The sequence below is a fragment of the Hyperoodon ampullatus genome, assembly GCF_949752795.1.
Source record: "Hyperoodon ampullatus genome assembly, chromosome: 11".
Lineage (NCBI taxonomy): Eukaryota > Metazoa > Chordata > Mammalia > Artiodactyla > Ziphiidae > Hyperoodon > Hyperoodon ampullatus.
Window position 1 is genome coordinate 75995471 of NC_136924.1, and position 16815 is coordinate 76012285.

The 16815-nt window shown below is 36.5% G+C and overlaps 1 protein-coding gene across 9 annotated transcripts in view; it reads right to left on the reverse strand.

Annotated features, from left to right (window-relative positions):
* Positions 1 to 4517: 4517 nt before the first annotated feature.
* BICD1 (BICD cargo adaptor 1) overlaps positions 4518 to 16815 on the reverse strand; it is a gene marked incomplete at both ends in the record, with an annotated part of 207485 nt that continues 195187 nt past the window's right edge. For 4 of the 9 annotated variants that reach the window (XM_079715432.1, XM_079715424.1, XM_079715430.1 and 1 more), the window contains one exon: positions 8418 to 8465. In XM_079715432.1, coding sequence (XP_079571558.1) covers positions 8418 to 8465 — 48 coding nt within the window. Of the gene's footprint in view, positions 4606 to 8234; positions 8268 to 8389; positions 8476 to 16815 lie in introns of those variants that run through there. The other 5 variants (XM_079715426.1, XM_079715423.1, XM_079715428.1 and 2 more) reach the window with 4 other exon arrangements.

The window sequence follows — 16815 nt, forward strand, 5'->3', positions numbered from 1 at the left end:
TAGGATCAGGATACAAATGCAATGTATCAAGGACTGTGGCAGTTAACTTGTCATTCAAATAAAGATGAATTAAATTACAGATACAACTCATCTGGGGGCATTATTACAAACAATGGAAAATGTCACTCAGGAGCTAGATTGGTCTTGTACGTCCACAGAAAGTGATTTTAAAATAAAAATTGCTTGTCAATATCAGTACTGATCATGTTATCTATCACATCTTCAATTTAACAGCTTTTTGAAGAACTATATTCTATTTAATGAAAACATATTCTTGTAAATTTTTTGAAATCTTAAATATAAGGACTATTTAAAATCACTCTGGTTTATAAACAAACAAAAAACATAGAGGGTAAATTTTTTAAATTATTAACTTTATCCTAAGAGTTCCTTTTGAATCTAGTCCTACTTTATATCTACAATATTAACACATTTGTGGCATCATGGGTTGAACCAGCACAGTTCCTTGGTGGAAATCCATCAGTTTCCCATGATGTGTCTTTCTGAGATACAGATTATGTCTTTTGGCTGATTGATTATAACAATTACACGTTAAATTTGCCATTCTTAACTCAATAGAAAATATATTTAATTTCTTCCTTTTCATATTTTGTAATTTCCAATTGAGAATTGTAAGGATTTTATTTAAAACAGAATATCAGGAAATGTCCACATTCATAGCTGATTAATTTGACTGGTGTTTCATGCTTGTTTGAAACAGAAAGACTATCTGTACAGGAAAATTTTTCAAAGTATGGAAAAAGCAAATATTGTAGATTGAAGATCCTTTTAAGAAAAGATAAAATTTGAGAAGTATTTGCCCCCCTGAGGGATTGCATACCTATTTCTGAAGTATTCCTGAGGACGTTTGTTTTTTTAGACTCTGACAATTGAGGCTTTTTATGGTAAAATTACTACATTCTGGACAACTTTAAAGATATTATGAAATATAGCTGGAAGGAAAAATAATACTGACAACCCTGTCTTGTTTTTTACCAAATATCTTGGAAAAATTAAGATTGCTATCCTATTTTCAAGGGATAAAATATTTTATGACTAACCAGTATAACTTTAATGTATTTTTAAATTTTAAATAAAAGAACCATAGAATTATGGAATCCCAGAATTATAATACATTATCGTAAGATTTCTTGCCACATAACTTAATCCTTACTAGACAACCAGTAATATTTAATTCTTAAAAAACAAATCTTCCTTATGATTATCAATTTTGATGATTAATTTCCCACTGTTAAAAATCTCCTTCCAAGAGTTAATAAAATCCTTCAGAATGAAGACTTTTTTTTTTTTATTCTAGTCTTAGTAACGGCAGCCATAGTTGATACCTATCCTTTGTTAAATTTTCTTGATGATCACTATTGTACCTCTTCCTCCCTAGGCTAAAGTATAATCTTTATAAATAGATCTTTTCTTAATTATTTAACAACTTTCTATTTTCACCAAGTTCTCCAAATTCCTCTTATTGAAACAGAACTGGATATGAAAAAGGGATATGATGAATCATGAGTTGACTGGAAAGATTAATTCTGGGTCCTGTATGCCCCTGTGCACCCAGACCAAAGGCAATTTATTGCTCCTTTTTATTTTAAATATTTTATTTTTTTAACTAAGAAAAATCCTCAGTAGTAAAGCATTTCTGCATCCTATTCTTTTCAGTATGGTAATTGTGCTTACTTTTAAAGTCTTGCTAGTTATCTTTAATCTTTGCCCACTGTGTTTGCAATTAGCCAGTATTGTCATTATACTTCTATAGTTGGTTTTTCTTCCCCAAGTCTGTCTTCAACTAGTCTTACTGAGGTTTATTCTTTTTTATTTTCACTAGTTCTTCAGTTTTCCAGTTTCCTTTTAAATCCTGATGTTTCTTTACAGGTACTGATTTTTATCAATGCTACACACATTTGTCCATTTTAAATGCCTATAAATAAATATAGATATGGCTCAGTTTAAACTATACTAAGTGAAGCCACAGTATAAATACATGGAACTCTCTCTTACTGCTTAGGGACTACAATCTAGTTTTGTGCTGAAAATTAGAAATTTATTTCCAAGTTTCTATATCTTTCTGGCAAAGTTTGCTAAAATTAACATTTTTATAGAATTACTATTTCAAAACAAGCATTTCCCACTCTGTTAATATAATGAACTGAAATAAAACTAGTATATAATAGACTTAATGATAAACATTTTATTGGAAGAAATAAGTGTTTTGTCTATGACCCAGCTTTTCAGCTGGTCACAAATACAGTGTAAGAGAGCACAAATGCCCTATAGTTACACACAGACAATACTCACTGCTGAATTCCCTGCACCACCAACGAAACTGATGAGGCAATATAGGAAAATGTTCTGAGGTACTTTTTAAAAAGGCCTATTTTCCCTCAGGCACAGTTTTTAATTAAAAGTCAACTTAGCAGCTATGCCACTTCTCAGGTCCAAACACATGATGCTTGAAAAAGAAAAAGCAGGGATGGGGGTGGGGGAGCTTCCTTTAACTGAACTCTAATAAAATCCACACAGTCTCACTAAGACTGGTACCAGGCAGATACAACACCAATAAAATAAAGAAAATGTTTAGGAATAGCAAGGCAATGCAAGTGGAAAGAGTAGAAGGTTAGGTGGCCATGATCAGGGCTTTATGAAGATTTGTTTTGTTTCTTTTTCCGTATTTTAACCTGAATCCCTATTTTGGTGAAGATTTCCAACTACTGCAAGTTGCATAATAAATGACACTGTTGAAAATAGCACTCATATGAGGAATTCAAAATCCCTTGGTTGCTTTGGTAACAGTGACCACTACTTAATAGGTGTACGACTGAGGAGAGCTCCTGCTCTGTGCTTTATGACTTGCCGACTGGCTGCCACCTTTGATGGGCCACTCTACTAGTGCTCCACCACTTCCACTAAGTAAGCTGAGTGGCTCCTAGTGGATCACCATTGTTAGAGCCCTGCATTGTTAACTACCTTTTGTGTTAACAGTGAGGATTGTTTTGTTTTAAAGAGAAGTTACAGATATCATTACATGAAAAGGTCAAACCGGTATGGTTTTAAACAAGTTAAGGCTACCTGACTAGACAAGGAATGAGGGATAGGAGCAGGTGTGTGGGCAGCACTTGATATAAGGAGCCCAAGAGTGTTAGACCTTTCAGCTCAGTTAGCTGTTTTCCTTGTTTGTCAGATTATGTGCAAAATAAATTTTGCTGTGAAAATCCACTGCCTTAAATTAAGTCATAAAAGTTACTCAGCAGAATCTGTAAATTAACTAGGAACATGTATTGTCTCAATATAACATAATGATTGTAGGCACCTGAGTGTTTGTCAAAAGTAGACAGTGAGCTAAGGTTTATTACCTGTTGTTTTTTTTGGCAAGGAAGATGCATTATGAAAAAAACCTAACAACAACAAAACATACAATTTTAATCAGAATTTGAACACTTTCTGGGTAAATTAATTAACCAAAGGCTAACTTACATCTACATATGCATATATTTTGCCATTTATACTTGATATCTTGTAACAAGAAATACTCATAGTAGACCCTGAATTGGGGAGAAGTAAAAAAAATTCTGGTCATTAAATAAACACACCATTTTTTTCCCTTCACGTTATTTAGCCTTCTTTAACATTATCACACGCACATATACACACACAAAGGAGCAGCACCAGTGCATCTACTTGTCTGCAATTAAAAAAAAATTAAAGATGCCATCAAAAGTTGAATAAGTCAATGACTCATAACATAGTCTCTTTTTTAGATTTACTTAATAATGTCCAGTGAAGAATTCTAGTTAAAAAAACAAAACAAAACAGAAAAAACAGCAGACAACGAGCTACCAATTAGAAAGTAAGTGCATAAACAATATCAGTGTAGCAGCAAAATACAGTTATTGTTAACATTCCGATGCACCTCATTTATCATTTTGTGCAAGAAAAATGACCACAGTCTGGCCAATTCCAGATTTCAGACTAAATTAAAATCATACTTAATTGAGCAAATTATGTGTATTTTAAAATAAATGAAGTTCACCTCTCATAGAAATGATTTTTATAGACATAAATCATGTGGCAAGTAAAGTACAAAGTAAATATCAATGACCAAAAAATTAGAATCAACTTCTGTAGCTGAATTTGAAGTGTAAGGAAAGATGATTTTACAATATATGTATTTTACATTGTCTGAGGTCTCTCTTAAGCTATCGAGGTAAAGCCAGCCATCTGAGATACATATTTCCTGTTTCGTTTATTTTGATTTAACTGAACTGTAGCCATTTGATTGCAGAAGTTTATCTGTGACTTAGAGAAACCATAAAGTGTTTTATCACACCGGAGTCTGTGCTTTGTGTTATTCTTCCCAACTTCCTCTCATCTTGCAAAATGATGGCCATTAATTCAATCAAACATCTAACCACCGAGAAGAAAACACCCGCTGGATCTTGGGCAGTATCCTGTGTGTGGCTACAAAACGTTCACCCCAGGTATTCGTCCACGGGAGATGAAGACTAGGGGTAAGGAGGCTTGGAGAGACAGTGGAGAGGGGCGCACTGCGAGCTGGAATGTGGCTGCTCATCAGGCAGAGCTATGTCAGGACTGCAAACGAGAAACAAGCATGTCAGCCAGAAATGCATTTACAAGGGGCTAGACACAGTTGTAAGGGTTCAACAGACACATTCTCTTCACAGGAATTTTGCACAGAAAATGGCTTAAATCTAAAGCATGCCAAGACAACTGTAGATTTTCAAAAAAATGCCCCCAGAAAGAAAAATGAAACGCACTGGAGAAATAGTATGTGGACGCCTCCCCAGCAATCACTTTTCAATTTCTTCACACAGTCTCATTCCCCTAGGTCTCTGGGTTAGTTGCAAGATTTCTTTAGATCAGTTCTTTTCGAACTTTAATGATTGCATAGCAATCACCGGGAGTGATTCTGATTCAATAGGTCTGGGGTGGGACCTGAGAATCTGCATTTCAAAGAAGTACCTGGGGACACGGACATGCTGGACCAAGGCTTTAGAGGATTCTACAGTTCTCTGGTAGATTCAATAGGAGAACTAATTTGCCTGTGGAAGTCTGATCTGCTCTAAGGGTTCCCCCTACCTGCTTTAGCTTGGTTGTGTAAATATGACAGAAGAGCAAGTATATAATGCAGGCTTCCAAAATGACCACTTCTGGGAGCCTCCAGTTTAAATGAACACAGAGATGCTCAGGCTCATCAACGTCTTGCTGAAAAGTATTGGAGAATAAGGACGCAAAGTCACTGAATTTCCTAAAGTAATACTACAAAACAGATTTGGGTTCAGACCTCTTAAAATGTGACTAATAGGGGGAAAATCACACTATAGGTTTTTTTTTAATTGGAAAAGATTGGCATTTTTCTAAAATTCTGCTTTTTTCCTTTATACTTTGAAACTCAGGACCATAGAATAATTTCTGCCAGGAGTGTTACGTGAGAAAGCTATTCAAGGTTTATTATTGTTATTTATTAATTTAATCATAATTTTAAAAAACCTAATAACACTATTATTCAAGTCATTAAAAATGAGCATTAAACAATTTTTATCTTTGGTATACTATGTATATCTCTTGAGTTGTTTTTTTTTTTGCGGTACGCGGGCCTCTCACTGCTGTGGCCTCTGCCTTTGTGGAGCACAGGCTCCGGACGTGCAGGCTCAGCGGCCATGGCTCACGGGCCCAGCCACTCTGCGGCATGTGGGATCTTCCCGGACCGGGGCACGAACCCGTGTCCCCTGAATCGGCAGGCGGACTCTCAACCACTGCGCCACCAGGGAAGCCCTATCTCTTGAGTTTTAATACAGAATCATAACTATGTACAATACTGCTCTGCTTGGGGTCACCCTTACTTCCCAAACTCTTTGAACTGCTATAAATTTAGTTTAAATGGAGATATGCTCTTCTGCACTAGTTAGGACAACCACTGATAAAAATGACTTTTCCTATCTATTTTAAAATGTGATAGGTAAACGTGGGAGAGCTAGAGGTTCAACACAAGGACTAAGAAAATACTGCATGGCAGGCTTCTTCCTCCACCCTCCCGAAAGAGTCAGATGGCCTGGGGAATAGAGCAGCAGATAGACTTTCCCACAGACATAACGGAGTTTCTTTCTGTTAAATCTGCATGATTTAGAATGAGTTTCTTTTTAGGGGACTAAACATGTTATTCAGCATAAGTTACGGTAAGTAGCACAGGGTGGTCACATCGTACAAGAGGCGTAAGTGTTTGAAGACCCATGGAGTTCAATACTCTTCTTGATAAAGGAAGGCAAGCATTTCTGTTTGACCAGCTGAAGCATGTAGTAATGGCTTAATCATGGGTTATAGCTCGGCCCAGCACATTGTGTTGTTTCATGATAATTAAAATTTTTTTATTATTTCAGATTTCTTAAAGTGATAGATTATAAATAGTTCATATTATAGTATTACTATTTTTAATTTGCATAAAATACAATTGCACTGTGTATATTATGTGACAGAACCATATTTTTGGTTTACAGATTGAGGAATCACTTCTTGAATGTGAATACTGTATTTGATAAGTTCTAGTCAAATAATTTAATCATAATAATCATAATCATTTAATCATAATAAGTTCTAATCATTTAGTCAAACTGGTTCTCAAAAAAAAAAAGCAAGGTGAAATAAATTAAACTTAAAAAGATTCCTCATTAGCCTTTCCATTTCTTATCTAATTGAAACACTTAATACAGCAGCCTTCTCTATTCTTTGCCCAAGCAAATTAGAGAGGTTATGAGAGACAGCAGATTTCTGTCTTAAGGAATGGTTAGGTACTAAGAACAGTTAGTGGTAGTAACAGCTATTGAGAGCACACTGTGGCCCAGGCCTGTGCCTTGCTGAATCCTCCCAGTAGCCATTCTCTTTCTCACTTTACAAGTAAAGAAACGAAATCTTAGCCAGCAAAAGCAACTTTCCAAGATTACGCAGTTAGTCGGTGTCAGAGGCGCAATTCAAACCCAGTCATGTGACTCCGGAGCTCATTCACTCCCTGAACTTCTGTTGCGCCCTGGCACTGCCCCACGCCCTGGGTGGGGTGGGGGCACTTTGTGGAGAACGGACTGCAGGCTAAGAGCCCATGTCCTTCTGCATTACACACGTAGAATCCCACTGAAATGGGTTTGAACGTTTATAATTATATTCAGTTACTTAATGACTGAAATTACTAATGACACTTGTATGTTAATGAAGAACTTTCCTGAAGTAAAAACCTGTTGCTGGAAGTGGTGGGAACAGCAGGCTGAGACATCAGTTGGAAGACGCTGGCTTGGGGCCTATTTAATCACATAACTTCTCCTGCTCACTTGATGTCCCACTTAAATAGCTGGCTGCACAACCACCTGAGAGACCAAGTCATCACTGGGGCTTTGGCTGCTGCTGTGTTTCCAGGGAGCACTTGTGGCTCCCCAGCTCTCAGCTCTAACCCATGACCACATGCAGCCTGCTACTGACATCTACTCCTCAGACATACATGGAAGTATGTCTGGGCCTGCCCTTACTCAACAGAAGCCTTGCCCTGGGAGAAGAGCAACAGTTATATTAAAATAAGGAGAGAACAACAAGCAGGCTATAACAGCCACAACCAGACTATAAAAACTAGACACCATCGGAGGCCAAATAACTGGAGATGAAGGATTTCAAGAAAATGATTAGGTCCTGATGGGGTGCTCTGATGAGGTGTGGAAGTTCGCCCGTGCAATTTACCATAAAGGTAAGTTCATAATGCATTTGCAAAGCTTTCATTGGAAAAGAAGTTGTTTAGCAAACTCTCCAGTTTAGCATCCAGGGAGTATGTAGACCTGCCTTTAAAATTCTTCAGTTAATCTTACATAAAAGGCACTATCACTGCAAATATTGTTTTTTGAATGCCAATTACAAGGTTTTCCCCACCTTTCAATTTCAGTTTCATTGAACGTACTGAGTGGACAGAAAACAGAAACACTTTCATAAAGTTGTCTTGGAACAGACATCAGATATGCTTTATATCCTTCCTAATTGTTTGCCTGGGAAATATATTCTAAGGACAAAAGACAAGCAATTCCAGGTTTTATATTTTGGACGGTAATGAAACGCTGGACTAACCAAGTATTTACCCACACAGGGGAGCTGAAGGCCGCCTTAGGCTACTTGCCAGTGGCCAGTAAAATGAACTCTAGCTCTCTTGCATTTTCAGTGGGCATGTGTGGACTTCAGGAGTCCAGTGTGTGTCTGTGTAGCCCATATTTGAAATAAAATGTGGTGAGTATAATTATGTATAGGCAGTCATGATGTGGGAAAGGAGAGCTTGGGGGTCTATGGAACTGATGTGCAACCGGGTGGGAAGAGTGGGGACATCAGAATTTACCTGAGAGTCGGGCAGTCTTGCCCCCCGGCTAGTTGTGAGCGCTGTGGCGGTACGGAGGCAGCAGGCTGCTGACAATCTATAAGAAACTGATAAATTAGACACGTATACGAAGAGACAACAGAGCAACGTGTTAGCAACAGTAACTTAAGCAGCTGCCTGAGAGATTTAGTGAGGAATGTGAATTCACACAGAAACATCTGGATTAAGCTTTTTTTTTCCCCCTGAATGATGCCAATAGAAAAGACAAGGCTTTTTCCTTAATTAAATACAGTATTTAAAAATCAGTGACACAAACTTAGTCCTGAGAGTTCTCAAGTACCTTAGGACATACGTGGCCATTCATATTTGGTATTTATCTACATCTAAAAATAAAGGATCTATTAACATAATGAAAGATCTTCAAGTTCTGAACCTGAACATGATGGTAATTACTTGCTCGGCAGTTAGATTTGCTATTCCAAAATGGTATGCATTGTCGGACACACTGGAATATTGTCAATCCCATAGGTACATTGAGAAAAGCATGCAATACAAACTTTTCCATGATTAATAGAAGGATATTAGAGAAGGAAATCATCTTTACAGTTTTCTGAAAATAGGTTTTATTTATCAAAAGCAAGAATTGTTAGAAATCTTAGAATGTTTATTTTATATATATTAAATTGTCAGTAACTGGGATTGACAGAGAAAGCTAACCTGAATGGGAAATCTACTTTTATTTCTGTCATTTAAAAATCATACACTATAGCTCACACTAGGTTGACAAAGCACTAGCTAGTGAAAGTTCAGGCTTTAGCTGATCAGTTATGTTACTCATCTACTCCAAGAAAGACCATGTGCTGGGTGTTCTAAAATCATCAAAGAGCAGTCTGGTTACTGGCATCAGGCTGATGTACTAGGATCACCTGCGAAGCTAGTTAGAAATGCATACATTATATTTCTACAAAAAAGATTTTTCAAAAAAGTTAAAATTAGAATTAAAAATTCAATTATTCTTAAATAATTGCAGCATTTCCTCTTGCTAACTGCTTAGACTATGTATTTGCTTAGCAAACCTCTTTCCCTATATGTTATATAGGTAATATTTAAGCCAAATTATCACAAATTCTGGATTTAAAGTCATATTAATGAGCCTCTACTGAAATGTACATTCAAAGGCTTGAATCTAAGCATCACTTGTTCTAAAAGCCAACATGTTCTCTATTGTAACAAAACCTGCTTGTATAACTCCAGAATACCAAAATTCATGAAAATTGCTCATGCTTTTGTATAAGACATTGCAAACACACTAAAGTTGTCTGTGATGCAAAATAGAATATAAGATAGGCTTGATTTAAGTTCATTCAAGAGAACATCACTGAAGACAGAGACCCTTTTATAAGGTGGTCTTTGCTGCAGAGTAACTTATTAATTATTGGTTTTTAATAGGAGCAAGATCTGATTCGTTGAGTAGCTGGTGTTCAGATTATCATACTCAGTAAAAGTCTTTCAAATGTAAAAAATATTTCCATTTTCTTAGCTTTGGGGAATTCTTTCTATTTTTTCTTTGTTTTTCCATTTTGCAGCTTGATTAGCTCAATGATTCCCTTTTGTAGAAACTCAGGAGTCTTAAAGAATGAATTCCTTTATGCTCTTTTCACCTTTTTCAACGGCTGTGCTAAGGGATAATTTAGGAATTGTTGGACAAATTTAGACAACTATTTTGATGTGGCCACCAGACATGTTTAAATTAACCGGATGTGTGCTGCCCTCTTCTGTTATATTTGAGTAAATGCAATGAGTACAAATGAATGTGAACACTTGGGAATCTGGCCTGTCTTTCCTATTGCCAGGAAGGTATAAATAAAGCTGTTCTAGAGCAAAGTTTTTGTTTTTGTTTTTGTTTTTTTGTTCTTTTATAGCAAAGTTTTGACCTCTGTGGAATGGTAAGCCCCAGAATTAGAGTAATTAGAGTTTTTAAATGGTCTAAATTCTTTTCCATCTCTCACATTAGATTTCTTTTTTCTTTTTGTTAATGCAGTCACAGATTATTGTTCATTTGAAATATGCTTTGTGATGAAACTTAGAAAACTGGTGAGCAGGACCACAATGCACTCTCTTAATTAATTGTTTAATATGTGGTGGCTATTTCTTACATTTGTAGTGAATATCAGTTTTTCCCTCTTTAGCTATATCACCTCTGGTTAATTATTATTATTACTTTGCATTTATTATTTATAAGTACTTAGCTAAGGGCTATCCTTAAAGAATAAAAACAAATTCCATAGATTAAATGGTGAAAGAGTAAAAAAAAAAAAAGAAATTTGAAAAATAGCTAATTGCTCTGACTCAATTATCTTCTAAATTCCTCTTCTGTGGTCAACAGTCTTCCAGTCATGGACTTGGCTAACCCATGTGTATTTAGCATGTACTTTGTAAAATGAAAGGGGTGGGTTGAGAGATTGAGAAAGTCCCTTCCAGCTATGAGATGCTGTGGGCTTTACATGATCTTACCTGTTCTTTGTAGGATCTACTCTGGTAGACTCATTCTTGAAGGAACTAGGCCTCATCTCATTGCTTTTGAGGGCATAAAAGATGAGAAGTATGTGACTTAAGGAGGAGGCATCTCAGAACACCAGAAGCCACTGCTGTCATCTGGGGCCACCAGAATTTGTTTCAACCATTCAGCAAGCAAGTTACTAAACTCCACTTATGTGTCTAAAACTGTGTTAGGTGGTAGAGATAAAAGGAAAACAGAAGACATGGTCCCTGGTCAATTGAGAAAGACAAGCATATTCAACAAACAAAGTGTCATGGCGATGATGATGGTGATGGTGATGATGATGAGATGTGGTGGTGGGAGCACTGAGCACTCGTTCATTGCTTACCATGTGCCAGGCACTGTGCAGACACTTACTATGTGTGCTCTCCTCTAACCTCGCTTTATTAATCCCAATTTGTGAATGAGGAAAGGGGGACCTAGGTTAAGTAACTTGCCAAAGTTCACTAAGAGGTGGAGCTGGAATTTGAATCCAGGATTGTATGATCCAAGGGCTGAATTAGATTTTAAGGCACCTCACTGCAATGCTTCCCATGATAGGGAAATGTAGGGATCTCAGAGCAGAAACAGTTCACTAATCTAAGTAGTCAGGAAATGCTTCCTGGAGGTTGTGACATCTAGGTTGTACACCTAGAAAACAAATGAGCAAATTAGCAAAAGAACTTCTTAGCAACTATAAACTCTTTATGGCCACTACTACTGGTAATAAAATATTTTATAAAGTTAAAGTGTTTACTTGAAATGCTCAGAACTGAATTAGATAACACTGTACATTTATATTATAAGGCCATAGGCCTGAGAAATGTCACAGAACTCAAGAGATTGTTAGTGCCTCAAGGGCAGAGGTGAATAAGGGATATTATTGTTTAACACATCTATATGTCCTGGTATACACAGGAACTTATTTGACATTCCTCCCTAAACAAAGGCTTCCAGTAGAAAGGAAGGTAGAAAAGGGGAGAAAGAAGGAAGGAAATTATTTGGTGAGAAAGAAGGAAGGAAATTATTTGGTGAATCAACATGATGTAATTTCTCCTAGGAACTTTATATTAGTTTTAAGTCTCAGCAACACTCTGGAGTTGTTATTTGCACTATTCCTATCATGAAGAAAATAAGTATTTTTGATCTATGGGACTATATTAAAATCTCATGTATTCTGAGACTAGTTTTTTCTTTGACATTTTTCATGATCTCTCCCACCAAAAACAAATACAGAGCTTGGCATCACAGTACGGTCTCCGCAAACATTCACTGATTAAGTTAATACAAGATCACCAGCTAAGACGTGGCAGAGCCAAGATTTAAAGTGAAACTTTTCCGATGCTAAAGGCCTATTTCCTACTCACTCCTCTGTTTGTCTCTCGAATTGATGCCAGCTACGTCTAGAAACTATCAGAAACTATCAGACACATATTGTCAAACAAACATAAGAACTTCATCAGACAGTTGACTGTAATTTGAAGGCAACTAGTCACCTCAAAAACACAAAGCAAGATAAAAGGTGCAGGAATGGGGATAATATCCAGCTTCTATGAAGAGGTGGCTGAAATTAATGAATTTCATTGGCAGGAAGAGAAAGTCTTGTCATATGGTTTTCCCTCAGGCGTCTACTGTTTTTAAACTTTTCGATGCAATTTAGAAAACAAACCCATTTCCTAAAAGTCAGTGCCTTAGTGACTGCATGGGCCCACTGGTGACTGATTGGGATGGGAGGGAGAGCCTCATGGTGGGGGGGCCGGGAACACTTCTATGTTTTTGGCTCCACACATGGCTCAGATGGCAGTGGAGGGAGTTGATGAGGACAGTGTGCTGCTGCAGGGGTGGCTCCCTTGGTGCCTGGATGTTCTCAGGAGGGCAGAGCAGCCGCTCTTTGTGGCTAACAGTCTTCTACAGAATGGCCTGCACCCCAGCCCCTGGTTTTCCTGACTTGAGAACTAATGCATCCTAACCATTTCGTGATGTCTTATTTTCCACACCACATCTCCTTCCTTCGTGACCATAAACTCCATCAAGTGCTTCACACATTCCCATGAAAACGATTTCTGTCCCCCGAGTTTTCCTCAGGCCAAATAATCCAAGTTCTTCCTCACAGGACACGATTTCAACCTCCCACACCCACATCTTTGCTCTCTGACCATGCTCCAGTTTGTGTACAACCTTCTAAAAATGAGGTGCTCAGAGAGGAAATCATGAGTGATTAAGATGTGACAGCTGGACAGGGGTGGCAGAGTCCTGCTCCTCTGAGACATCCTGATTCTACTAAAAGAGGAGAAGCCTGCGTGGTGTTTTTGGGCAGCCACATCACACTGCTATCTCATATGGGCTTACTTTGTTTAAAGATGGTGCTGTCAAGTCACGTTTCCTCCATCCTGTACTTAGGGTGTCTGGAATTTCAATGCAATATTTTATATACTTTTAACGTTATGTTAATCTCTAAAATGTTTCACCTCTTCCTACCTGATGCATCTTTTAGATTCTATTCTGTCATCTACCATATTAACTTCCTCTTCCTTTTATTTTCTCTCTCAAGTCAGAAAATGTGATCATCATGACCTTGATTCTTCTCAACTCTAAGCAGGCCAAGGGTTGAAATAAATAAATATGTTTTAATTTAAGGAAACCCACTGGAAAAGGAATACAGAAGCACAAATTCTAACTGAAAATCTGTACTCAGATTTCAGCAGACTTTCTTTTTGGCAAAAATCATTTTAGAGTGAAGTTAAAGCAGTCAGATCAGTCTTGGAAAAAACCAAATTGACAATAGAATGTGAAATTTGAGTAATTATGTTAGTAGAAAATATACATTTTTATGTACTATGCACTGAGGTGGAGACAGAAAAATTGCATAACATTATTTTGTTTCCCAACTCAGAAATTCTGAATATTTGTGGATAATAGCACAAAGGTGCTCTCCACAATTAATTACTGACATACTTCTGCACACACTCAGGTCTTAAGTGAGGGTTTTACACAATAATTCATGGGACTGGATAATGGGTACATCACAATTTCCTTCCATTTGCCAACGATGCTTCTGCAGCAATTTTTTTATGGTCTCTTTGCCTTCCTCATTATTCTCTATCCTCTCTCTTCTGTGCTCTTCAACTTTCCTCCATGTCAGCATAAGATTTAGGTCCTTCAGAGAGATCTTAATGTTTAGATCCCTGCTCCACCAACCAGTAGCTGAGGGACATTGAAGAAGTGACTTCACCATTCTGAGTCTCAGTTTTTCTGTTAAGTGAGGACATTAAATATAAATCTTGCAGATCAGGTGAGAGGATGTTTGTGAAAGCATCCTCTTTTACATCCATGAGCAGGAACTGGTCATCGATAAGACATGAGCGCTAAAGGGAGGAGTCAAGATGACCTTGAGATTTTCAGCTTCAAGAAACAAAGTCCTTGCCATTAACAACAATGAAATTAAAAAGACCAAATAGACCATATAATAAGATCATTTCAACAAGTCTTTGCTCCTATTATTACGTTCATCTAAAATGCACTTCTCTTCTCTTGGAGTATTCAGAACTAACAAGTTTCAGTCTTTACTCCTGACCACCCAAGAAAGAAGTGTCTGCTTCCCCTAAACTCGGTTAGCACTTATCTCATCTCCTTCAGCATTTCTTGTACACAGCTTTTGACCACTGCGTTTCTTGCAGTGTATCTAAATTCCTCAGTCACGCTATGCAGTTGACAGCAGAGAGGACACTGCCTTATAATTCTTTGTTTCCCCACAGTAGTTTCCTTCGGGAATTTGCATGTGATACAAAAAACCTGCTAATATACTGACTTTGCCTTCCCTAAAGGATCATTAGACTTGTTTATTAGTTACATTATTAATGTCGCCATTGTGTGATGGATCCACTTGAGGAAGAAAGAGTACAATTTAGACATTCCTGTCATCATAACAATATCTTCCTAACAAAAGGAATAAGAAAGAGAAAATACTCTCTGATAAAGATTTTAAAGCTAATTTAGTGATATCAGGTGATTGATTATTCTTCAATAATTTTAAGACTTTGATGTATAAATTTTGAAAATAATTATAATTGCCATTATTTAAAATATGCCAAATAACATCAATACTAAATTATTCCTCACTAAATCCACAAAATGACTAATAGTGTGTTAGTGAATTAACAGAAAAGTTAATGGAGAAGCATCAAAATACATTCTCCTCGCAGGAATAACTTGAACACTTAAGTAGTCCTATGGATGCCTATACACATAAACTGAAAAAACAGACATATGCAGTAGAGAATTTAAGAAAAAGATAAGAAAAATTTTAAGATAGGAACATTATATAAAGAAAACTAATGAGATAGAAACATTTGCATGAATATAAACAGTAGTTAGGAAGAGCTGAAATATTTTCAAAAACGTAATGATGAATTTAATGGTACATTGGCTTTAGTAAAAATGGATAGCTGTGAAAAACTTTTAGCGTTTTATAATCAAACACATAGAGTTGGCTATCTCATCCCTTTTTGCCAAACATATCACATGAGTTTCTCTGAAAGTACCCACAGATAAGACAATAACAATTTCCAGCTACTCGGGGGTGTAATCTGCTAATTTATGTCAACAGACACTTCAGCTTTAACTTTACATCAGTGTTTAACACAGCAAATCCCATTATTTATTTATACCCTTTATAGTCAGAGACAATCATTATTCATTAAAAATTTCCAGGGAATGATGCAGACAGAATTGTTGAAACACATAAAAAAATTTCAGGATAGACAATGCAAAAATATGACTTGGTGACAAACCTTTAAAAACACCTGGCTCTGCCTTCATATAAATGACAACTGTGCATAGTTTATCATACTTTGGGGACAAGCATTAAAACTGTCTTCAACAATGTAGAATCAGAGCATGTCTTGCTAACGAGCAGGAGCGTTTTTAGACTTTTCAGTGATTACAGATTAGACAAAAACTTTCACCGAGCTTTCCATTTGCTGTCCTGAGGAATATCATATGACTAGCTGATAAAACAAAGCAATATTAAAAATTCTATATTTATTTCAAACCTTGCAAAAGAGAAATATAAAAATACCCTGCAGTATCGTCAACTTTCTGCTTCTGGACAACTTACAATTATACCATGAGCATGTGTGTAATTAACAGCCTATGTAGGAAGACATGGAAGATACAGGGGAAGAGGGTAATTAAATACAGTGGCACCAAGAGGTAAAAGTACATTTTGTTGCCAGATTCTTACACCAATTAAGTACCTTTTAGAAAATAACGTTTTGTTCTGAAATGACCTTCCCAAGGACAATGTCAGCTGGCACAAAGTTAACTCAGGATGGTATGATGGTCTGTTCTCATTAAACAATGTCAATAATAGCATGTATCAGATGAAGACCAGCTATAACTTTGAATGTCAGAATTAATTCACCATCAAAAAGAAACAAAAGAGAAATCAGTTAAACTACAAACAAGAACCCGCTAAAAAGATCAAGTGAAAATATATCCCAAACAAGAAAAATATTTGAGACACCACTCAGTGAAATGTGTTTGATTTGCTTATTTAATATATATACATAGTCATTTCAAAAAAAAATCAAAACTAGAAAATATCCTGAGAGGTTCAGGGCATCCTCTTCTGTAAAGCAATGGATCTGAAAATTATAGACTATCACCAATGTCAGTTGTTTCTTGGCTTTTTTTTTTTTTAAGAAAAGACGAAATACTTATAACATGTAATCCATATTTTGGAGAGGGGGGACAACTCAGAAACCCCAAAACTAAACCAAAATTCCTCCCAAGGAAATTAAACCATATGTATAACTTGGTTAAAGGAAAAGCAATATATTTAAATATTAAATATTTTTAAAATACAAGTTTACAGAAGGTGCTTATTCAGTTCTCAAAGAAAAGAATA